General features: G+C 41.1%; 1 protein-coding gene and 1 pseudogene across 4 annotated transcripts in view; one reads left to right on the top strand and one right to left on the bottom strand.

Annotated features, from left to right (window-relative positions):
- Positions 1 to 25,032, top strand: part of LOC105489053 (solute carrier family 24 member 2) — a 269,869-nt gene that overhangs the window by 155,064 nt on the left and 89,773 nt on the right. For all 4 annotated transcript variants that reach the window (XM_011753672.3, XM_011753673.3, XM_011753670.3 and 1 more), the window contains exons 3-4: positions 4,887 to 4,925; positions 7,527 to 7,635. In XM_011753672.3, the coding sequence (XP_011751974.1) occupies positions 4,887 to 4,925; positions 7,527 to 7,635 (148 nt within the window). The remainder of the gene's footprint in view (positions 1 to 4,886; positions 4,926 to 7,526; positions 7,636 to 25,032) is intronic.
- LOC105489051 (transmembrane protein 230 pseudogene) lies at positions 850 to 1,755 on the bottom strand (annotated as a pseudogene).

The raw sequence follows: 25,032 nt of genomic DNA, 5'->3' as shown, positions 1-25,032 counted from the left end.
TGAGGCAGGAGAATTGTTTGAACCCAGGAGGCGGAGTTGCAGTGAGCTGAGATCATGCCATTGCACTCCAACCTGGGCAACAAGAGCAAAACCCCATCTCAAAGAAAAAAAAAAAAAGGAATTTCCACCAGGAAGGATAATAGAGATTAAAGACATCTTTCAGTTGCTCAATTTAAGTGCAATCACCATATGACTAATTTGAGTCATTGCGAAGGGGGCCAGTTTAATTGAATAAAGGTTTGAATTACAGAATATTTTCTTGTAAGTAGAGAATGGCCTGACAAAAGTCTTGCTTTCATGAATGGAGACGGGAGTCTGCGTTGGCACACCAAAACCCTGACCTGAGATCTTCAGGATGCAGTTTATTAATTTTTTTTTTTTTTTGGATTTCAACATTTTAATTTCTCTGGAATATAAGTCACTTTTTGCAAGCTAAAAAATAGAATCAAACTAAGGCGATCTAGTCCTGTAGGCATCCAGGCTGATCCTTGGAATCATGAGCAGAATGATGGCATAATACAAGGTGCTAGCAATAGGTTTATAAACTCTAAATGATAACCACTTATCTACGTGTTTCATTAGGAAACAGTCAAAAGTCCAGCCATTAAAGGAATAATCTACAGAACATTTGATTTACTAGGGACAAAATGATCCAAATTGTATGCTGTCCAATCTACTCGTGAACTGGATCAGAATGGGCCAAGGGCTGTTAAACAGAGAAAGTATTTACATTTTGAAAAGTTACTCCACAGGATAAAAAAATTCCTGGTTGCTGTCAATAAGAAAGCAAGTAAAAAAAAACATTACAGATGAACTCACTGATCTTTGATTTTACTAAAGCCTTCCACTGGAACATGAGGGTAGGGATAAGTGTAGAGGATAATATACTCAGATATTTTTTAAATAGATTACTTAGTAATAAGAAATTAGCCATACTACATTCTTCCATTTGCTACAAGAACAAATTGGCAATGAAGACTATTTAAAAGAAATGCTCAGCTCTACAGAGGGTGATGGCAGGCAACACTTTTCCATTACAGAATAACCTCTATTCTTCCATGATACATATTCCTGTGGAAAAACTTGTCAGGACCTCTTGCCAGGGCCAAGGGATGAAAAACAGAGCATGTCCTAATTAGCTACTGCAGGTTCAGTTAACATCTTTGGGAAGGACCCGTAAAATCTAGCCATTATTTTCTTAAACATCTGCAAGCTGCAGAATTCCTTAATCCTTAGCTATAGTTTCTGCTAGGTATCTTAAAGCTGGGACAGTTCCACTGTGACTCTTCTCCTCAGCTATTAGGTGGGTGCTAGTCATCAAAGTCTGGAATGTCATCATAGGAGTAACCACGGTAGCCTTTGGATGCGTAGTAAGTGATGTGCAGGTGGTAAAATCTGGGTAGGAATACCAGAATGCCAAGGATCAGGACTGGAACGGCTGGTCTGCCCCCTCTTTGCTGATGTGGCCTGACAGCTGGAGGGAGCCTACAATAATGAGAAAGGCGCCAATCAAAAACAGCACAGTGGCAAGTGCGACGGTCTTATAAGGGATCTTAGGAGGAGTTTTCTTAAACTGAAGGTCAATGTAGCCATCCTCTGTGCTGGAGAGCCTTGAATATTTCACTTTACTCCTGGGGATTCCAGTAGCCAGGTTGGTTTGGGACAGCATCATAACACGTTGACACAGCAGAGCGCCGCACCAGGCCGCCCACACACCCAGAGCTCACCCACGGTTGGCAGTGCCCGAGGTCGCATGGCACAGCCCGCTTAAGTGCCCAGTTTATTCTTTTAAACAATCCTTGAAGAACTGCTGTGGGTGTGCTATGGATTGGCTTAACATATTTTTTTCTACAGCTATAGGAAATTTATTTCAACGTATTCATTAAATTTGTTTATAGGAATTTGTTAAGCCAATCCATAGCATGCTGACCACTAGGAATTGGGCTTTCATATTAATACAGCCCAAATGAGTGGTATTTTGGTGTGTTTAAAATTAAGGGGGTTAAAAAGCAAAATGCATCATAAGAATGCCAAGATTAATCCTTAAAGTCACGTTACTCTTCTTTTGAAGAAGTTGTCTTCTGTAACATCCCATGGGTTAGAATAAACTTGCCATGTATTTAATGGCCCTGAAAATAAATTCACAACACTAGGCCAACCCAAAACCCACTGGCTATACATATTAAAATCATTTCTTTGTCACCTTCACTAGTTACTTCCCGTGTAATTAAACCCCTTTAAAACTGAATTTGTAACATAATCAGCTGCATATTGCCAGGACTGTGAGGCTGCTTCAAGATGCAATTAGAGCAAGGCTAAGTCAGGTGAACCTCGAATTATCAGTAGATGTGGGTGAGCCCCTAGAAATGGGCAATTACCATCATATGTCACGCTTCTTATCTCTTTTGCAACAGGGCTACATAAAAGGAAAGTAGAGGGGTGTTTTAATGGCCTCTGCTGCCATTTGTGTGTATACCTAAATTTACATGTTATACCCTGATGTATATTCATGTCTGCAGATTACACTTGAAAGAAAACGAATGATGTCAACTGCAGACATTAAACAGTGGGACATTTTGTAGAGAATTTCAGGCCTGTCTCTGCACTCAGTTTTTTCTCTATAGAATCTATGTACTAGGCATTTTCCTTCCACCTTTTATGTTTTATGATCTTCCTTGCTGTGAGAGAAAAACGAAGTCAATAGAGTAGATATTTTTTTCTTCTTTTCAGACCAAAAGACAGGTTTGGATTTTTTTTCCTTCCTTAAATAATGTATTGAGATATACTTTTTAAAATTCAAACTCTCAGCTGGTGACATTTCTGCCCTTATAAAGCCCACCTTTTTCTCTCCCCACTTTCATCCTATTCCTTCATGTTCTGTGTTATCACCGTGGTATCAATTCCAGCTCATAATTATTGGTCTCCCATTTAGCCACAAGGTGTAAATTTGCTAACTGACCAGGCATGCTCTGACGGTTAATCTCAATGTATGTCTAAAGGCTGAGCTTGCTGCCCTGGAAGATTTCCCTGGGGGATTGCTCTGCAGACTGTGAGGCCATTTGTTGAGCTGTCGGATGTGGAAGGAAGGAAAAGGAGAGGACCTGCCAGAGAGAAGCAGGATCATACAGTGCCTTTCAGAGGAAAGTGGGGAATCAAAGGCCAGTTTCCTGTCCACTCCAGTTCCACAAGCAGGCTCTTGGGAACTAGGGCATCAGGACATTTCCCTATTAGCGTTTTTAGAGGAGTCACCGAGAGAGGGCCCCCAACCTGAGGGTTAAGGCAAATTTAGTGGTGCCCACAGGCTGTGCTCAGAAATTACCACCAACGCAGAACCCTTCTGTTTATGTCTGAGACTTGCAAGTTCTTCATAAAAATGCTTGGAACCAGAAGGGGAATAAAAACACATTGGTATTGACTCCGGAATCCAAAAAGGTGTCTACAAAAATCAAAATTATTGAACATCTAATTGAATGTCCACAAAATATTTAACATCAACCTCACTAAGTATTAAATTTCACCTTATTAAAAATCCATTACATATGAAAACAAATTGTAGATTTGATTTTTTCACTTTGCAAGATTTTGAGCATGCTAATCCTAACTTAAATGAATGGCACATAGCAAATAATTTGAAATTCAAAATTATAAGAATCCCTTCTTTTTTTTTTACACAAAACTGTATATTTTAGGTGAATTGTATATTTTAGATGGGATGTGGGGACATCTTAATATCTTTGCAAGACACGTGTGGAAGACCCTAAAACAGAAAGCCTAGAGCACATGAAAGTTTTAAAACAGCTCTGCATCTGGCTACTCTCCTCCGAGTATGTGATTATTCCTGAAGACAGACATCTGCTCAGACCCCATTGGGGAGGACCAGAATGCCAGATGGGGGAAGGGTTCCAGTTTGTTCTTGCTGTCTGCACCTGTAGTCGAGGTGAAGTGACGAAGGTGGTGTCTAAGCATGAGGAACTATTCACCAGGCACCTGTATCTCGTTGGAAAGATCCCAGGGTGGTGCCCGGTTCTGGTGAAGAAGGAGAGTTCCTATTGAGTTGAGGAAGTAAAAGCTGTCCAGGTGGGTCATGTGGGTAGAATTACACTGCCCCCTTGTCTGAGTTGCGTTCGCTCCCAGCAGATTACCAGGCCTTTATGTGCCCTTGTGTTCTAATCCACATTTCTCAACTGGACAGAGACTTCTATTTAGAATAGAAAACTTGAGGTGAAGGAGCAGAAGAAAAGATGGGTTATCTGATTTCCATGTGGGATGATCCTAGTCTTTAATTCAGTGGCCTAACTTCTGTGAACTTTATTTTATTCACAATACCTGGAGCAATGAATGCTGACTCCCCCCAAAACATATAAAAGATGACATTTCTTTGCAATTCCATCCACCAGTAACAACCACTAATAACAGTTTGGTATCATTCTTGCAGAATTTTTTTATTTACATGCACTAAAGTATTATTAATTTATTTTCCTTTATGAAATGAAACAATAAATATTTATAAATGTTTAATTTTTTCAGTTATCAGTAGATATTTTCCATGTCAGTACATGTGAATTACCTCATTCATTTTAATGATCACATAGTATTCCACTGCATGGCTGGGCCACAGTTGACTTAACTGCTTTGTATAGCTGGACATTCGGGTCGGCCATTAAACTTTGACCTTTCAGGAGAATGAATCATGTACCTAAATAAACCATTATATTTTGGCTAGAAATATACATCCTCAGTCCACTGTTTTGGCTTAACTCATCCCAGGAGCAGAAAGAATGAACTCTTCCCCTATACTGATGCTTGTTATTAAATGTAAATGCCATATGTGACTCTTCATTTATTTATTTCTTTGTCTTTTGTCTTTGCCTTTTTCTCTTATGCAGCCATCTGCAGCCAGAGACAAGGATGAACCGACTCTACCGGTAGGAAGCAGTAGCTTTGTCTGTACCTGCTTGTGTGCCTGTGGAGAGTGTGGGGCGGGGTTGGGAGTAAGAGGGGTTTGTGTGCTCAACACATTACTCTCTCCCTTGGAATACTTAAATAGTCTAACCCCTGGTGTGTACTTCTACTCTGTGCCACAATTAGTGATGACTGAATTCTGGCATTCATGAACACATGTCTTCTGGGACTAGGTTTCAAAATTTGAATTTTCTCTTCCATTTGGTATGAACTTTTGTAGGAGTTGGAAGAGTGAGATATTTCCAAATTGCATTCCAAGGGATGCTGAACTAATATTTGGGAGTAGTGTGGGATCTAATGCTCAATATTTGTTTTCTTTGTGTATCTGCATGCACATACTCTGATTGGAAATTTATTTTGGTCTCATCAAAAGAAATGCTGCATGAGACCTATATATTTAATATATACATAATACACAAAAGAATACTTTCAGTACTTCTCTAGATGTAATCTTTTTCAAATGAAGATCTCCACACCAGAGTTCTTCCAGTTTCCCAGAATAAGGACCATAGTAGTAGTTATGACAAATTATTACTGATAAACCATTTCTGAGTTCCTGTTTAATTAACACATCACATTTCAGATTTTGCAGCATAGTAAAGAAACAACCTTCAGAATTCTTGTGTTCAGCCATCAAACAGTGATTGCATTTCCATTTTATTCAGATCTCCTAAGCTTGCTCCTAAAATATTTTGAAATTTAATCATCTGAATCCTCTATAACTAATAACAAAATGCATTTAAAAATGTTTAAGACTTTCAAGGCTAAAACAGTAATAAAGATACATATGACCCTGTCCTTCCTCCTGTAATGCTCAGGGCAAAGATGTAACATTGATTAACAGCCCATAGAATGCACCTGATCCAGTACCAGAACACAGGCACAGACTCAATCTCTTCTATTAAGGAGCCATAATCTGGTTCACCATTGAGACACCAGTAATCTCCACTGAGTTCTTTTCCAACCCTATTGCATTGGCAATATGATTTCCAATAGAATGTCATAATAAATCACACTAAAAGAGCCAGATTTCTTCGGGTATCTCATAGTGAGATTTTACTCGTACTTTCTACGGGTTTCATGTTTGTCTCCAACTGTGTGGACCATGATTGTTAACAAGTGTTTTACAAAATAAGATCCTACGGATAATAGTTTGGAAACACTGCCCAAGTTAATCAAGTTAAACAGATTTCTGTAGTGTTAGACTTAGTGGTCTAATGTGTAGTTTGAAACCCTAAGGTGAGTTGGCTAGGATATAGCACTTTTCAATATATATCAAATATGTATTTGATCATGGAGTCTCTCATAGGACACTTTTGGGGAAGCCCCTTGTGGGTCTAGAGTATGATGGAATATTTTGGAAAACCCTGTTATGCAGAAGTTCGAAAGACATAGTGGAGAATAGTATTTTATTTTTACCTGCCCCAGAAAATTTACATGTCAAACTTTTACACTGAAAGTTCAATAAGAAATTAACTGCCTTACATTACAATACCTTTCAACTCCTTAAATCTGTCTGTCTATAAAGCTTGGCTGCCTCGGAGAGTCTTCCCTTGTGATGATCAGCACAAAATCAATCATGGGGAGACAGCAGTTCCTATTTAGGTTAAAAACCCATCAAAATACAGAGGGTTTGGGAGTTTTTAGGTTGTTTGCTTTTGAAGATAGAAGAAAAAGCGTATGTCGGTAACCTTATCTCTAGATACTCATTCTTCCTTCTTACCTACCAGTTCCATTTATTTGGCCAAAGGATCACAACTAGTAGTTTGTCCAAAAGGATCCCCCCTCAAAGTCAGGAGAGTTCTCATGGTTTCATGATAAGAGCTTCTGCTTCTTGAATCTCACTTAACATAGGCCATGCTGCTTTCTGGGTTAGAGCTGTAGTCCCAGGGTAGAGATGAGGTAGCCCAGGAGATGTGCAAGACGAGCCTTTGGGAAGCAAGGAGAAAACATTAGTACCTTCATCGTTTACTGTGGTATTCTTCTTAACTTCTATTTTTGAAAGTGTTTTTATATGTTCGTATTTTAGTATATGTGTCTATGTAGATATGGGCATAGATGCCTATTTATATACATTTAAACATTTTACTGATAGGATGCACACTTCAAAAATGTTAGAGACCACCCACTGGATTAGAGAACAGTCTTTGAGAAAAGCAGACCTGGGATACATTCCTCCAGCCTCCACCTCTTGTTGGTGTGACTTGGACACCTCATTTCACTTCTCTGAGATGAAATGTCCTCGTCTATCTAACAAGAAGAATAATAGCACCTAGTTCTTAGGGTTCATTTTGCAAATAAGATAAATGAAGGGATGTGAAGCATATAACACATTGGCATTTACAAAGCTCTTTTTAAAAAGGGAAGCAACGCATTCACTTAGTAGGAAAGAATGTGAGAGACATTCCCTCAGGGGCTTTGAAATGTACTTTGAAAATCGTTGGCTCAATAGTGTGTGATCATGCGACAGAAATGAGTGGCCACCAGACTAAGTGAGGATCTTGTCTATAATGCACTTGCCTTTCATTTCTGAGACTAACCACCTCTTTGGTTTCTCTGCTCAGGCTAAGCCGCGTCTCCAGCGAGGTGGAAGCTCTGCCTCCCTCCACAACAGTCTCATGAGGAATAGCATCTTCCAGCTCATGATACACACCCTTGACCCACTCGCCGAAGGTAAACATCAAGCTTTGGTTTGGGAATTTGTTCAGGGGAAAAAGGATGTCAAAAGGCTTCTCTGTATAAAACATGTTTGTGCTGTCGTCATGCACGCCTGCTAGCCTCCTCTTGTTTAGCATCTGCCAGAAGCAGCCCTGGCCCTTTGACGTGCTTTATCTGCAACAGCTCAGTTCACAATCAGTGGTTTTTGTACCAGGAGTAGGATGTGAGGTGTGCGTGCTGATTCTATCTTTTGATGCCTCAAGCATAAATACAGTTTATTATGAAGCAGAGAGGACAAAAAGGTTTCCTTCCCTTCCAGCTAAAGTAACAGTTCTCTTTTGTCATCATTTCTAAGTTTCAAAACAAAATTGTGTGTGAAGATAAATTGTGCACCTTAAAAAAGAGAGAAAAAGAACTCCATGATTTAGGAGGTCCATGAGTGGTTTGGGGAATGATATTCATGGCAGAACACTGAGACTGTACTGATTCTTTGGCAATTGGAGGGTGGGAGGTGAGTATCTATGCATCTAAAAAGCCCTCTCTTCTAGAACTGCTTGGGAGTTGTCGTTGGAGACCCAAAAAGCCTGGCTCACCTCCCAGTGTAATCACATGAACCATCATAAACAACCCATTATTGTGCACTTCCAGTGTTACTCAGTCACAATGAGGGCAAATACATTGTGTTTCTTCAATTGTGTAAATATTCCCCAAAATTATTTTCAAGTTGATAGATATCAGATGTGTCAAAAGTTTTGCCACTGGTAAGGGGTTCAAATATAACCAAGTATGTTCTCCCTTCATCCCTGGACTTTATAATTGGGCTCAGTGTTACACAGGAGCTAATAGAGCCTAGGAAATAGATATGTGCCACTGAATGAAGCCAGGTGATCTGATTGTCAAGTCATGTTATATGAATCAGAGATCTTATCCACTATCAGGCTTTGCTAAATAAGTTCAAGAATATAAGCAATCAAGAAGTTCTTATGAGGTAAAGAAAAATCTGCAACCCAAGAATGGCTCCCAAGGACCTATCTTCCTTCATTGGACACGCATCTCACTCAGAATAATAGGTAAGGAACACAGGGTCGCCTCTTCTTGCAGAGCATGAGGCATTTCAATCACAAAACATCTTCCTGTTATACCACAGAGAGTTGTATAGCTGATGTGATATTCTCCAAGGAGCCTTCCTTCACAGGTCCTGGGATCTATTTACTAGAGGTAGTTGTTAGCCAGGGACATCCTAAATATCATTACTCTATCTATGCAGAAGTTCATTTGACAAGGAGATTAGACCTGGTCACCAGCCTTCTTTTCTTTCCCCTGGGATACACCCCCAGAGAAAGGAGTAAAGAGATTGCAGGCCAACTGCTTTAACTCCTTCCTCCCAACTACTAAGCAGTTGTGTGACTTTGGGCAAGTTAGGGTCTCTCTAGTATTTGGTTTCATCATCTATAGTAATATTAAGTTATCTTTGGCACCTTAGAGTTGACAAAGCATTTTCACACCTGTAAACTTATGCTTCACAATAATGCTTCGTAGCTAACATCATTATTCTCCTTTCACAAAATATAGCACAACTAACATGGATCTCAAATGTATCTACTGCTCTCCCTCCTGCAGCACTTTATTCCAAACCATCTCCATTGCTTGCCTGCATTCCTGCAGTAGCTTCCTAGCTGGTCTTTCAGTTCTTCCATTGCCACTGCCTAGACATATGTTTCACTCAGTAATCATCTTAAAAAGTAAATCAGGTTATGTCATTTCTACTTATAACCTTCAGTGACTTCCCAGGGCTCTTATGAAAATTGTGAAATCCTTGCACAACTAGTAGTTTGTGCAAAAGGAGCCCCCCTCAAAGTCAGGAGAGTTCTGATGGTTTCATGATAAGAGATTCTGTTTCTTTGAATCTCACTTAACGCAGGCCATGCTGCTTTCTGGATTACAGCTGTAGTCCCAGGGTAGAGATGAGGTGCTCAGGAGATATGCAAGACAATCCTTTGGGAAACAAGGAGAAAAATATCTGCACCTTCATCATTTACTTTGTCATTCTTCCTAGCTTCTATTTTTGAAAATGTTTTTGTTCATATTTTAGTATGTGTATCTATATATAATAGATAGGAATATAGATATCTATATGAATATAGATGCTATTTATATACATTTAAAAATTTTGCTGATAGGATGCACAATTCAAACATGTTAGATGGCAGTTGGAGGGTGGGACGTGAGCCAAATCATGGTCTACATCAGGGGTCCCCAACCCCCAGGCCATGGGCTGGTACCAGCAGGAAAAGAGCAGACATTACCACCTGAGCTCCGCCTCCTCTCAAATCAGCATTTGCATTAGATTCTCATAGGAGGCCGAACCCTATTGTGAACTTCGCATGAGAGAGATCTAGGTTGTGTGCTCTTTATTAGAATTTAATGGCTGATGATCCAAGATGGAACAGTTTCATCCCTAAACCATCCTCCTTGACCCGGCCATGGAAAAATTGTCTTCCCCAAAACCCAGTGTCTGGTGCAAAAAAGCTTGGGGACCACTGGTCTACATGATCTGCTTCTTGCTCCAAACTCAATTTCACTCTGTTTTAGCCACACAAACCTTTCTGTCTTCAGACAAACACCCCTTCCCTGACCCAGAATTTTTCCATGGGCTGTTCTCACTACTATGATATTTTTCCTTTCCCCCACCCACTTCTATTTTTCCCTGCTTTACTCCTGCCCATTTTTCAGCACTCTGTGTAAATGACACTTCCTGACCATTCAGCATAAATTGGGGTTCCCAATCCTCATCTGTCAATGAACACTTTAATTTTCCTTTATTGTTTACATTATGGTTTCTGGATTGTTTGTTTATTGTCTGTTTCTGCCAGGATACAGGAAGTTTCTTGAGACCAGGGACTCTATTTTATTCACTAGTTATCTGCAAAGCCTAGAAGAATACCTGGTACACACTAGCAGTGTAGGCTCAGAAAGATTAAGCAACTTGTCCAAAGTCATGATACTGACCTTATATTGACCATGTGAGAGAAGAAAGGAACAATTTTATCTACTCCAACTCAATTATGATCAAGGGCCTGAGTATGTTTATTTTGGGCAAGGCAGTATTATGTGGCAATTAAAAGGATAGACTCCAGAACTAGACTCTGGGTCCAGATCCCAGTTCTGCATTTACTGGCTGTGTGACCTCGAACAAGTCACCTAACCTTTCCGTATCTCAGTTTCTTCATCTGTAAAATCAAGAAAATACATAATGATGTCTGCATCACAGGGTTATTGTAAAGATTAAAAAGTGAATATACACAAAGCATTAAATACACAACCTAGCACATCTTAATTGCCATATGCAGGTTTGGAATTATTCTATTTCATTAATTTGAAAAGTAACACAATATATGACTTTTTAAAATTCAAAATATTCCAAAGTTTAAGGTGAAAAAAAAAAGTCCTCTTCCTTCATCAACCCTCTAATTTTCTCCAGTTCCCCAATTCTCCACAAAGGAAACCACAGTTTCCAGTTTCACAAAGCTCCTTCTAGAGATGTTTAATCATATACAACTGTGTGTGTATGTGTGTGTGTGCACGCCTGTGAATGCAGGCATGTCCTTGCCCACAGGTCTCAATCATCTAAATGTTCCTGGTTTTTGTGTGGAAGAATTCAGTTTCTGGTAGGGCTTGTTTTCATTTTTTCTGTTTGGAGAAGAGGTTATGTTTTATTTTTGTGAGATAAGGGAAAGTGAATCTAGGTTATCTCAGAGTTGGGCCATCAGTGATTTTCCAAAACACCTGGCCCTTGTGAGCTGTGCTACAATTAAACTGTGTGTTCCTGCTATAGCAAGATGTGCCTTCTGAATCCGGGCACCTGCTTTCAAGGTGAAACCTCTCCCTGAAAGATGTGGGAGGCTCCAGCGGTGTGAATCTGAGAGATGCTGAGAGCCATAATCAGCTCTGGACTTGAGTGATTAGAAAATATGGAAAGCACTTCAATGCTTTAAAATTGCTCCATAGCAGGCGGCCAAGAAAACAGATTGCTCTGGGATTTTTCCCCCAAAATTCACAATCATTTTCCATTCCGAGAACAGCCAAAAAATTAACCCACAGCTCTCAGAAATAGTCATCTCTCTTTTAGTTTGCATCTAATCACTTGAATTCACATGTCCTTGTGCCAAACTGCCACCTTTTAACAACATAGAGCATGCTAGTTACATCACCAAGTTGATGGCATAAATGCTGCAGTCCGTAGCTTCCTTGTAGCCCTAAAGAACAGTTCGTTCATGTCACTGATGTTCACCTGGCTGGGTAGTGCATTGGCACTACTGGCATCTGGTGTATGTTCAAAAGGAAGTATTCAAATTCATTTGAAAACAGCATCTAGGACAGATGGCCTACGGAAACACGTTCCCCTTTGTCTCATCTGTGCCACTCAGGTGTCATTGTCTTCCAAAATCCAGTGATTGAGCCCTTACCGAAAGCCTTCATTGGTGGTTGGTTCAGTCTGAGTCTGAGTCACAAGGGTCCAGGAGTGTTTGTGTTTCATTAGCTGTTGGTGTGCAACAAAGCACCCCAAGACTTAGTGGCTTATAACTGCCACCATCTTATTACTCATAATTTTGTGGATTGGGAATTTGATCAGGGATCACCTGGTTGAGTATTCTGTTCCATGTGGCATCATTGGAGGTCATTTGGTGGTATTTAGCTGGTGGATGGGTAGGTTAGAAGGTCTGAAAGGGCCTCACTCAAGCTTAACACCTACAAAGGAAGGCACAGTGGAAAGCTGGGCTCAGTCGGGTCCCCTGATTCCCCCTGTGGTCTCAGGACCTTTCCATGTGGATAGACTTGTTTTATATGGTAGTTAAGGGTTCCAAGAGCAAACCTTCCAGGAAGACCAAGCAGAAGCTGCAAGGTTTCATATGACCTAGCCTGGGAAATCCCAGGATGTCACTTGTACTGCATTCAATCAGTCAGGCAGTCACTAAGGCCAGCCTAGACTCATGGGGGTGAAATTAGACTTCACATCTCAATGGGAGGAATACCAAAGAACATGGTGAAACCACCTTGGATCTAATTCAGTCTGTTTCAGGGACATACGTTGCTTATTGGTTCCACTGCTCATTGTTCATTGGTGTGCTCTGGATAGACCACACTGTGTAGGGGGGACAGAGTTGGCCTGCCTAAGTGAAGGATTAGTTCAAACATAGCTGAGCAGTGCCTTTGCAGGAACACAAAACTCTGAACAGGACATTGCTCATGAAAAGACGGAATCTGCTTAAGGCAGATGAATGGTTGGAATAAATATTTTCTTTCCTTTATGAGAAAAACTTGGGGAACTAGGATTATTGGTCTTTGAGATCACAGGATGGCTATCTGAATTGACCTTTCTAATAAATTCAGTGTCCTATATTGATTTTAACATTTTCTCTAAACAAGCCTTTGTATTTGCTCAGGGGTACATCTTCATGAACCTAAAACAAGGATGCTGGATGTTGCACTTTTGCAGTGAGAAGTATCTTCTCCTATCATTTGTCTCATAATGATATCACCAACCAACATTTGCAGAGTACTTACTATAGGTCAGGCACTATGCTGAGTGCTTTATATAAACCATCTCATTTAATCCTTCCATGAGCCCTACTCCATCATTCAGAGGACACTGACATGTAAAGAGGCTATGGCTCTATGCCCCACCAAGGCAAGGTGACAGAGGAAGTAAATGGCAGAGCCAGAATTTGAACCTATATCTGCCTGACTCACAGTCTGTGTTTGTAGTTCTTCTGCTACTCTGCCTCCTTTTGTAACCCCATGTCCAACCCAGCATTCCTTGTTCTCCTGGTGTAGACACCAGCTTAAATCACAAGAGCTCTGACCTATCCCTGGATCAGGGATGGATTTTTATTATTACTACTACTACTACTACTACTACTACTACTACTACTACCACTGCTACTACTACTGCTGCTACTACTACTTACTACCACTACTACCACTTCTACGTAGGAAGACTTGAAGAACTTTATTTGCCAGAGAGAGTTTTTTAAAAGCTCTCTCTTCCTCTGGTTTGGGACAAGGAGAAGAAAATAGAATGCTGGGGATAAAGATGTTCAGGACTGACCTTTTTGGGGAAAGAGGAGCATAGAGAAAAAATGGTGAAATCTTCCCCTCTCCACCTTCATGTCCTCCTGGTCCTGTGCCTTAGTGGTTTCAGTTCAAAGACTTGAAAATTGTAAAACGTGTGATCTTGAACTGCTCCTAAAGCTTCTGCAGCCCAGGCTGCCATCTCTAGACAGGAACGGGCAGGTTGTGTCCAGCAGGCATATAGGCATGTATCTTCTCCCAAAGACTTCAGAGAAGGGAATACCACAGTCTTTTCTGGTGATCAATCACAGTCACCACAAGGCAAATGACTATTAGAAATTCAGGAGTGAAAAGTACCACCTTGACCAAAGAGATAGCAAAGTTGTTAAAAATAGAGGGTCTACTGTATGGTAATATTTTTACTGAACAGAGTATAGCATTATCACCATTGGCAAAACTAGCTTCCACTTATTGAACATTTGTCTCATGTATCTCATCATCCCCACTTCATGGATAAATACCAAGGCCCAGAGCAGCTTGGTGACCTGCCCAGATGGATGTTATATCTCTACCCACATTCATCTGGTTCCAAAGCCATTCTCTCCATCTGCTGAGTAGCAGGAAACCAAACACAGAAGATCCCGAACATGACTGAAGATGAAAATTGTTTTCTATCGGTTGTTTTTGTTTGTTTTTAGAAACAGGGTCTTGGTATGTTGCTCAGGCTAGACTTGAAGTCCTGGGCTCAAGTGATCCTCCCGCCTCAGCCTCCTGAGTAGGTGGGACTACAGGCACATGCCACTATACCCAGCTTGTTTCCTGTCTTTGATAAAGAACTATGAGCACTGAATCAGCAGAAAGGTAGTCTAGTACCGTATTTGATAAGAGTGAGGATTGACTGAAACTGGACCCCCCGGGTTCTATTCCCAGCTCTGTCCTTCACTAGCTGTGTGACCTTGGATGATTTATTTACCCTCTGTGTGCCTCAACCGCCTCATTTGTAGAAACAGAGTAATAATACCTACCTCATAGGGTTGTTTTAAACAGTATATGAGCTAATATACGCTGGGCATGTTGGCACACACCTGTAATCCCAGCTACTCTGGAGGCTAAGGCAGGAGGATTACTTGAGCCTAGGAGTTCAAGGGCAGCCTGAAGGGCAACATAGCAAGACCCCTGTCTTTAAATTAAAAAAAAAAAAAACTAAAACAAATGAAGAGTATATGAGCTAATATACGAAAAGCACTTACAACAAGGCCTGGCAGAGAATAAGTGCCAGTTAAATGCTAAATGTTATTAAGAAATGATAGAAAAGGACCTCAGGATAGAATCTTGCTTGCTCCGGTGAGTAATAGTGATAATAATAGTGTTTGGTTTTCACAGTTGAGCACTTACTAGGTACCAGGTACTATGCTTTGCAAACATTATCTCACTCAATTCTCTTAGCAACCCCATGAGAGAGAATCTGTTATCCTCATTTTATAGATGAAGAAACTGAGACCCCAAGTGGTTTTCTTACCTGCCTGAGGCCACAGACCTAGGATAGTAGAGCCAGCTTTTTAATGCAGGTTGTCAGAGCCAGCGCTGCTGCTTAATACTCTCTGTTGCCCCCACCTCTCATGAGCAGTTCCTCACAAATGTCATGCTTCTCAGATGAGATCGATTTGGAGAAATCTACTTTCCCAGGACCACACTATGTAACTCCATAGTAGAGCCCAGTTAGAGTCAAATGTGTTCACCTTCTTCTTCCCATCCCTAGTAACCTTTGTCCAGTCTTCTCAAGTTCTCAATTTATAGGGAAGAGATGGAAATTCCCCTTTTCCCTCTTTTTGAAGGGCTGTCTGCTGACTCACGAATCCAGTTTATTTCACTGTGGCCCTGAATCTTTCCCCAGAAAAGGCATGCCCCAAACTTGTCCATAGAAGAATCCTGGTTCCCCTAAAATGTAAGTCAAATCATGCCCCACCTCTGCTCAAAACCATCTCACCAACAGCAAAAGCCCTAGAGCTTACAGAGACCCCAGACCCCCTGCAACTTCCCCCTCTACCTTTCTCCCCCTTTTCCCTCCCGCTTCCTCTCTTCCTCTCATCCTCTCTTCTCTTCTGTCACCCCTCCTTCCCTCCTCTCTGCCCTCCTTTCCCCTCCTTCCTCTCCCTCATCTCTCTCTGCCCATCTCTCACCTTCCTCCCCTCCTCCCCTGCTTTTCCCCCTCCTCTCCCCTCCTTCCCATCCCCTCATTTCTCTACCCTTCTCTCTTTTCTTTCACATGTCATTTCCCTTGTTCTGCTTCTCTGACTGCCTAGCAGCTCCTTCCAAATTGCAAGCACACTCCTGCCTCAGGGCCATTACACATGTTCCCCCTTTTTCTAGATATGCAGTTAGCTCCTGGTCTCCCTCCTTCAAGTCAGCCTTCACATATCACCTGATCAGAGGCCTTACTCAAGCAACCTTTTGAAAATATTAGAAGCAAAACAATGAAAGTGAATCTGAGTTCTCTCCCTCACCCTGCTCTGCATTCTCCTTAACACTTGTCCCCATGAACGTGTTTATTTGTTGTATGCTGCCTGTCTCAGCCCTTATACCTCCAACAGAGCAGGACTCAGGGCAGGCTTGGCTCTTATCCCCAGTGCCTGGCACAAGTGGGTCCCAATACATATTTGCTAAATGAATTGAATGAGTACTTGCCTTTATAATTTTTCTGCTAGGGAATATATGTCTCTAGCCATGTAGATTTTCTTAATCCATGCCCTGTCAAAGGGCTCTGTTGTTGTGACCAACAAAGTTCTATTTACTTGATGGTTCTCTTGCAGCTATGAACAGTGATCACATCTGGTTTGGCCACCATTGTATAGTACCAGCACAGCAAGGATGTTATTACGTAGGTGCTTGGTCAATAGTTGCTGTATAATGGAATATCTCCCTCTCTAGTCCTGGAGTCACTGCTGCAATGGGAAATGTTTGCTGTCTGCCTCACACATTCCTGATGGGTTCTCCCGTCTCCTTATTCCTCTCTTCCATCCAAATGCTTTGTTCTTCTCTCGTTTCCTTTCATTTTCTTCTCTTTGATATACTGTATAGTTCTTTCCTTTATTACATTCCACAAGCCTAATTTTATATGTTCAGAGAATTACCATCGCAACAAGATGCTAAGATGTTTATTGTTTTAACCATTCATTCCTTTTGAAAAATCAAACACCTGTAAAATAGCATGCACTTCTTAATTTAGTATTGAGTTTGAGAAGGAAAGTGCAAAAACTGAAGGTTCTTATTCATTTTGTGTGGACTCTTGCACACTCTCCTACAATTATAGTAATTTCTCCTTCCTTGTGTAGATTCAAATTTTGATTTACATTTTTTCACTATAACAAGTTGTATTGCTAATACCAATATTTAACAAATTCGTGCACTAGACACCTTAAGAAACATAAAAGCATAAAACATAAAAGTAGGAATAATACTTACCTAATGCACCTGTAATTGAACTAAAGCAGGCCATGGACTGGTACCAGTTCATGCCCCATCAGGAACTGGGCCACACAGCAGGAGGTGAGCAGCCAGTGGGCGAGCATGACCACCTGAGCTCCGCCTCCTGTCAGATCATAGGAGGCATTCAGTTCTCATAGGAGCACGAACTCTATGGTGAACTGTGCATATGAGGGATCTAGGTTGTGGCTCCTTATGAGAATCTAATGCCTGATGATCTGAAGTAGAACAGTTTCATCCCAAAACCATCCCCACCACTCACCCCACACCCACCCGTGGAAAAATTGTCTTCCACAAAAACCAGTCGCTGGTGCCAAAAATGTTGGGGACTGCTGAACTAAAGGATTATTTAAACATGAAAGCAATGAAGACCCCACTCACAAATGCAACAAAACCGTAAAATACTAAGGATTAACCCAAAAGAAATATTTAAGAACTTTATGGCAAAAATCATCACAATCATCATTTCTGAAGAACATAAAAGATCTAAATAAACGCTAATATATTATAAAGATGTCAGTTCTCTCCAAATTAAACTCTATGTGCAACTCAATCCCAGTCCTAGTGTCTACCACTTTTGACAAAGAAGTGCAAAAAAAGATGTGCCCACCAGAGATCAAGAGGTATCATCAAGCAGCAGCTTTTAGATGTTCTGGCTGAAGTATTTAGGAGGAAGGTGAAGAGGCTGGATCAGAGGCCACTGGGGTCTCGTCTGAGGTGGCTCTGGAGGGGCACACTGCCATAGAGTGTAAGCACCACTGCCCTGGCCAGATTCACTAACTGCTCTTGGTGAGGCACTAAGCGGGGCAGGAAAGGGGCTTCCTAGAGCATTTGAATCACCCAATTGAAGGGACGTGGCGGACATTCCTGAAGCAGCGAGAGCACACATTCATGTAAGTGGCCTCCTGGCATAGCAAGCGCCCTGGTGCATGTACAACAGGCACGGCGCTGGACAGAGTGAGCACTGGCTGCGGGCAAGCAAGGCTTGCCAGACCCTCAGGAAATCCAGATCATTGTGTGAACCCTGAGGAGGGGCCTTCAGGGAAGTGTTCCTGGAGAAAGTGAGTTTTGAAAGCAGGTTCTTGAGGGAGGTGACGAGCCTGGATGAGCAGAGGACCCGACTGGCTCACAGAAACCCCAAACTATGTATCGTTGTCCTAACCAAAACGTGGTTCCTTTGAAATGAGCAGACATATGGCTCCCTGCCCACTGAACTAACGCTCTAGCAGTCTCTCCTGTTGAGGGGTGCTAGGGAAGTGCGAGTGTCTATGCATGTGTGTGTGTGTGTGTGTGTGTGTGTGTGTGTGTGTGTGTGTGTGTGTATGTGAGAGAGAGAGAATGATTTCAGTGCAGGAAACTAGGGGCCTCAGAGATGGTGGAGAAGGAAAACAAGAAAGTGGAACTTGTAGTACCCACTCTGTGCCTCACACCCAAAAGTCATGTCATGTAATTCTCTCAGCAGTGGCTATGGGAAGTCGTATGCATATTTTACCTCTGGGAAAACCACAGTTCCAAGGGGTGGCATGACTTGCTCGTAGTCACCGAGCTCCTAAGTCTGACTTCTGAGCCTGGACACTTCACTCACACAGGACTCGTATCTATGGCCACACATGCTCACACATCTCTCTGTTCTGTAAAGGCTTTCCAAGTCTTTAACACAGACACTTAATGTTAACTTGAAGCTGACACTAAGATTAAACTGTCACTTGCTTGCTGGATTTGCTTTTTGTCTCACCAAATACCAGAGCTTATTTCTCTTTAGCTTCTATTTAAAAAAAAAAAAAAAAGCTTCAGAATGAGCTTTTATAAATTTTTGTTTGGTCCCAAAAGAAAGTCATTTCATGACCCTTTTATCCAAAAGTGGAGAAGGTAACTCAAAGGCAGTTTTGTAACCTTTCTATCTTAAAATTTAGATCAGCTTATATTACCAAGATGTTTGCATGCAGCCTCCTCTTGGTAAGTGAATAGGCAAATGAGTGAAAATCTTCACTTGCGAAGAATAAAATCCAATCTACTGGCTGTGGTTTACTAAGATGACAGTAGTATTAATCCCTAGATAGAGGAGGACAGGCCATTAATGCCTCTCATAGAGCAAACACAGGACAAGTTAAATAGCTCCTCTCGGGAATAGTAAAGCGTTATTCTCATATTTGAATGTGAAAAATGGTTGAAACTGAATCTCTCTTTGTGTTGTACATATTATAAATTAATATTACTTGAGCCATAAGGGAATGTGAATGGTCTTACTGAAATAAGTGCTTTGGAGTATGAGAAAAGTTCCCTCTCTCTTTCTTTCTCCAATGAAAATGTTGACTTTGAAGTAAAGGCCACAAGGTATGTGGCCAAAAAATTGATTTCTTTTTATTTTTATTTATTTGTTTATTTGTTTTTGAGATAGAGTCTCACTCTGTCACCTAGACTGGAATGCAGTGGCGTGATCTTGGCTCACTGCCACCTCCACCTCCCAGGTTCAAGCGATTCTCCTGCCTCAGCCTCTTGAGAAGCTGTGATTACAGGCATGCACCACCATGTCTGGCTAATTTTTGTATTTTTAGTAGAGACAGGTTTTGCCATGTTGGCCAGGCTGGTCTCGAACTCCTGACCTCTGGTGATCCACCTGCCTCGGCCTCCCAGTGTGCTGGAATTACAGCCGTGAGCCACTGCGCCCTGCCCAAAAAAATTGATTTTGATGGCATTTGAGCACAAACATATCATGAAGAAGGAAAAATACAATGAAGTATCCATAAAATTAGAGCTTCATCTTTGTCCTCTGGAACTTATGCTCAAAAGGGAACTCCTTCTGAAAGGAAGACTCAGAGTTCCCAGAGGTAAAAAGCAGCTGTCACAGATGTGATTACATGGGGGACCAAAGGATGGGGGCAGTCACTGAAGGTGAAGAAGCACTTTCATTTACCAAAGACTTCCCATACAAAATGTATATTGTTATATAAACATCATCTGTGATATGAGAGCATCCAGAGGTGTTTTCTCCCAAATGGAAGGCATTTACACTAAAGACACCTCTGAGTGTTTAATAAGTAGCAGGACCCTCACTTCGTGGGATGAGGTTGAATGACTTGCATTCGGTGATGAGATGGCTTTCTCTGACACTAGGGAACACATTTTCTAGTTGGCTCTTCCATCTGGGATTTGCACTGGCCACAATACTCATGTGTACATGCTGATCACATTGTAAACTCAATCCTCAACTGGCTGTCAGGATCCATTTCTCTCCTGACCTCACATTATCAGATCCACCAAATCTTGCCTCTTTACCTCAGCCATTGAAGGAATTATCTCACCCACAACAAACTGTCCTTCACAGGTTGTCCCCGAGCTCAAATGAGGCTATGTTATACACATGTGTACATACACGTTTGTAAAGAGTCAAGCAGCATTGTTGCTTATACAGTTTACAGGTCTATATCAGACTTGTTTAGTGTGTGTGTGTGTGTGTGTGTGTGTGTGCGTGCGCATGTGTGTGTGTGTTTTCATATATTCATTCATTCGCGAAACATATTACCATTGCAAGCTGACATGAGTGGTAACCCCACTGGGGATGTTCTCCTTTACAGACCCCCACTGCAGACAAGACTCTGGGTGAACATTAGCCAGTGCTTGCCCCAGACTAGTTGACTCCCTGAACACCAGTTTAAATGCTGTTGTTGAACCTGACCTTTAGATATGCAGTTACAGTAACCTATGTGGCTACTTCTCTTTGACCTCCCAGATAGCAGCACTTAAGCCCAAAAAACCAATAGTGAATGTAGCTTTGTTTTTTACTCTAAGGTCCTGAGGCCATAACAACCAGTATTGGCAGGAATGAAATTCCATAGTAAATCAATCTCATTTTAGGAAATTATTTATGATGAAAATTCTCCTCTGCCATTTCTGGAAAAAAACTTTTATCCAGTTATTGATTTTTCTTTTTCATGCAGCACATTTCCATAGGTGATGCGGTAGGTCATGCAAGGTTTCCTATCTGGAATAGGTTATGACTATTTTCTTTTTTTTTTTTTTTTTTTTTTTTTTTTGAGACGGAGTCTCGCTCTGTCGCCCAGGCTGGAGTGCAGTGGCGGGATCTCGGCTCACTGCAAGCTCCGCCTCCCGGGTTCACGCCATTCTCCTGCCTCAGCCTCCCGAGTAGCTGGGACTACAGGCGCCCACCACCTCGCCCGGCTAGTTTTTTGTATTTTTTTAGTAGAGACGGGGTTTCACCGCGTTAGCTAGGATGGTCTCGATCTCCTGACCTTGTGATCCGCCCGTCTCGGCCTCCCAAAGTGCTGGGATTACAGGCTTGAGCCACCGCGCCCGGCCAGGTTATGACTATTTTCCTGAGCTGAGAGATAAACCCCATCTTGTCAATGCTAGTGAGAATTAGACCATGAAGAGCTGATTCTAGGAGCCCAAAGGTGACATAACATAATGTGCCCATTTAGAAAAACCCTGTACCCTGCTTGGGGTGTGCATGGTGACCTCTTCCCATCAGATTCTTGGGAGGAATAGCAGAGTTAGTCATTGAGCAGACACAGTGAGGAGCCAGCCACCTTGGTTTGAACTCCAGTTCTGCCTCTGACTAGCTGTGTGCCCTTGGGCAAGTTATTTAACTTCTCTGTAACTCAGTTTCCTCCTTTGTAAAATAGGAAAGATATTGGTATCTGTCACGGGCTGTTTAGTGTATTCAATGGAATGCTATTTGTAGGGCATGTAGAACAGTGCTTGCCACATCATTAGTTCTCTGTAGGCATTTGCCAAATAAGTTGCTATCAGTTGTTCATTTTTTCTTGCAGCCATCAAAATTTTAGACAGCTTTCAGTGGTTCAGTCATAAGACCTTGAATTATCTTTCCTATATTTTCTTTCCTCAAAAAGAAGCCTATTTATCATGTGCCATATCTTCAGGTCCTGGTATACCTATCTATAAGATATCGTGGGAACCGATTTTCTATTCATCAGCTTCTCATTGAGCAAAAGTTATCCCAAAGCTGTATAATTATAGCCTCTGTATTTACAGAGTTCTGTCCTTTGTACAATGAGAAGGAAATCGTATGGCATGATACTTAACTCATTTCCTTCCAATAGGCCAGATTTCATTTGGGTTCATAGCTGTTGAGCAGACTTGAAAAAAATTCTACCTGGGGTCCATAGGTGTTCAGCAGACTAAAAAAATTATCTTTCCAATATATTGATAAAAATCTACAAAAGCATTTACTCTATTAATTTTTTAATTCTAGTGAAACACTCTTAGGCCATCCTTTGGGAGTCACTTGGGGGTCAGAAGATAATGGCATGCCCTAGCTCCTCCTGCGTAACCAAATCTCTGGTTTACTGGTAGGCATTTGCTATTTAATCTAAGGTGCATAACTGTTTGGGAAAGGTATCTTAATCTTCCACCCTTTCTTTGCATCCTGGATTTTAAACTGACTTATGTAATCCCACTTATACAGTCTAGTATTTAATAGGAGTAATGGTACATGGATTATACTTACAACAGATGGAATTTAAAGGATTCTATGAACATTCTACTTTAAATTTATTCCTGTAAATTATTCATAATTTGGGGTGATTGTTTCTATTGTGGTAAACAACCAAATATTCAGGAAAATAATATGCCAGACAATACTGTAATGTAGAATATATCATTGTAAGGATCATTTTTACCTTGAATTACTGTCACATCAGTGGCATTAATTTTATGTCTTCCAGTCCTTTTTCCCTTAATTTCATTGCGTTCTCAAATTCTCTTGCCCTCTCATATTTCTCTTATCTCTTGCCTTTTTCCCTTCTTGGATGGCTGGAGTTTAATTTTTTTTTTTTCATTTTACTGGTTTTCCTCTCCTCCCCTTGGATATTTTTCTAATATTGTTGGATGATTTCATGCACCAGAGGGTAGAAACTCGGCTGTACTGACCCAATAGCTGGATATAAATTAGCACTGATTCTCTCTGCCTAGCAAAAACTGCTGAATCCAGCCAGGCCACAAGATGGGATCCAGGAGTATATCCAAGTTGTTCTCTAGCCAGCATGCAGCATCTATTCTGTGCACCAGTATTTTCCATCTCCATTTTTTAAAGACAGTGCTGCCATTTTGTCCTCTGTGTGCTGAGGACTCTCCTGATGGCTCTTTTGCAGGATGTAAGTCCTCCTACTTTACTGAAGCAATGAAGGGAATTGCAAGAGTCCAGACCACACCTATGGGGCTTCCTCCCCACAGAGACACTATAAGCCAGAATAGTTGAAGCTGTGGAATTAGAACACTAAAATGGAAAGAATCATAAGTGTCAGTACCAAAGGCAACAAGAGTGAGGAAAATTAACAGAGCACTTTAAATAGATATTTAATTCAACTTAGCAGCATTTGTTGAACACATACGGAGTGCCCATTTACTCTGCTGGGTGCTGAAATTAACAAAATGAGTACAATGACTCTTTGCCCTAAAGGGCAGAAAACAAGTAGGTTAAGGTACATTTGATGAGATGAGCACAACAACAAAAGTGTATAGTTGGAACAGACACACAGGAGGAAAGTGACTTAACATTAGGGATGGGGGCATTTAGGAATGCTGCTTGGAGGAGGGAACCTCAACAGGGTTCTGACTCAGTAAATTAGGAGACATAGTAAAATTCCAACACAAAATCACAGTATTTGCAAGATTGAGAGGTGTTGTATTTTCACTTTGTGTTTAAAATGATTACCTTGATAACGATGAGAAAGATAGGTGAAAGGTACTGGGGGTAGACAGGTGGTAAGAAGGATGAGGGAAGAAGAGTGCAAATAAGACCATTGCAGTAGTCTAGGCAAAGCCTCAGACTAAGGCCAGGGCAGTGGAAATGAAGCAGAAAAGGTGGAATTGAGGACATTTAGGGGTGGAATTAAACTTTGTGACTGGTTGGATTGTGAGTGTGGCTTACAGAAGCATCAGCATCACCTTAGTGTCCCCCTCTCTCCCCTCGCCCTGTGGACCTTAGTCACATGTAATATAACCAAGCTCCTGTTTCTATGAAAGAAACCAACGGGCCTATCTGTACATAGCACCTCATAAATCCTTTTTTAAAAAAAGTAGAGGAAGATAATGGAATATTTTGCCACTTCTAAGGCTGGGTAATAAATGTGTTTGTAACCCCCAGCCCAGAATTGATAGGATTTGATGAGAAAGTACCTTTTGCTTGATTTTGTAAATATAATCTTTCAATTTATAGACTTGCAAAAATGTACCCAAGATGATAGATGTCATTAATGAAAATGTTAGTTTCCTAACTCCCCTATCCACCTGCTCCCCCAAAAATTAAGAACATGTTTTAGAAATACTCTATTAGAAGAGCTTAAACAGATTATCTGAAATTAGAAATGAATTCCAGCTGTTGCATGGATGGTTTCAGATATTCTATGTTCCTTGCTATTCAAATCATATTTTTTCACTATCTTTAACAATATTATTTTTCCCTTCAAACTACAGCTGAAAAAGGGACCAGAGAAAATGTTGAATATTCAGCTCGTTGATGCATGTGGAGGCAATAATAGTGACAATAGTGACAACTAATATTTATTGAATATTTACCATGTGCCTGCCAGACACTGGGCTAAGCATTTTATACAGATTAACTTATTTATCTTCCACATCAATCCTATAAGATAAGAACTTTTATTATAACCATATTACAAATAAGGACATTGAAGTTTAGAGTAGCTAAATGATTTACCCTAGACCACACGGGTAACTGATGGAGCTGGGTTCACACCCAGGATTGTTGGACCCCAGGAGCCACTCTTTTAACCACTGGACAATACCACTTTCCTGAACAGCTGAAGTCCCTTTTGAGCTTCCCTTTCAAAAACCAAAACCTAATGATCTTTATGT

This window comes from Macaca nemestrina, chromosome 14 (assembly GCF_043159975.1).
Source record: "Macaca nemestrina isolate mMacNem1 chromosome 14, mMacNem.hap1, whole genome shotgun sequence".
In the NCBI taxonomy this organism is placed as follows: domain Eukaryota; kingdom Metazoa; phylum Chordata; class Mammalia; order Primates; family Cercopithecidae; genus Macaca; species Macaca nemestrina.
This window is presented reverse-complemented; position numbering and strand designations above follow the sequence as displayed.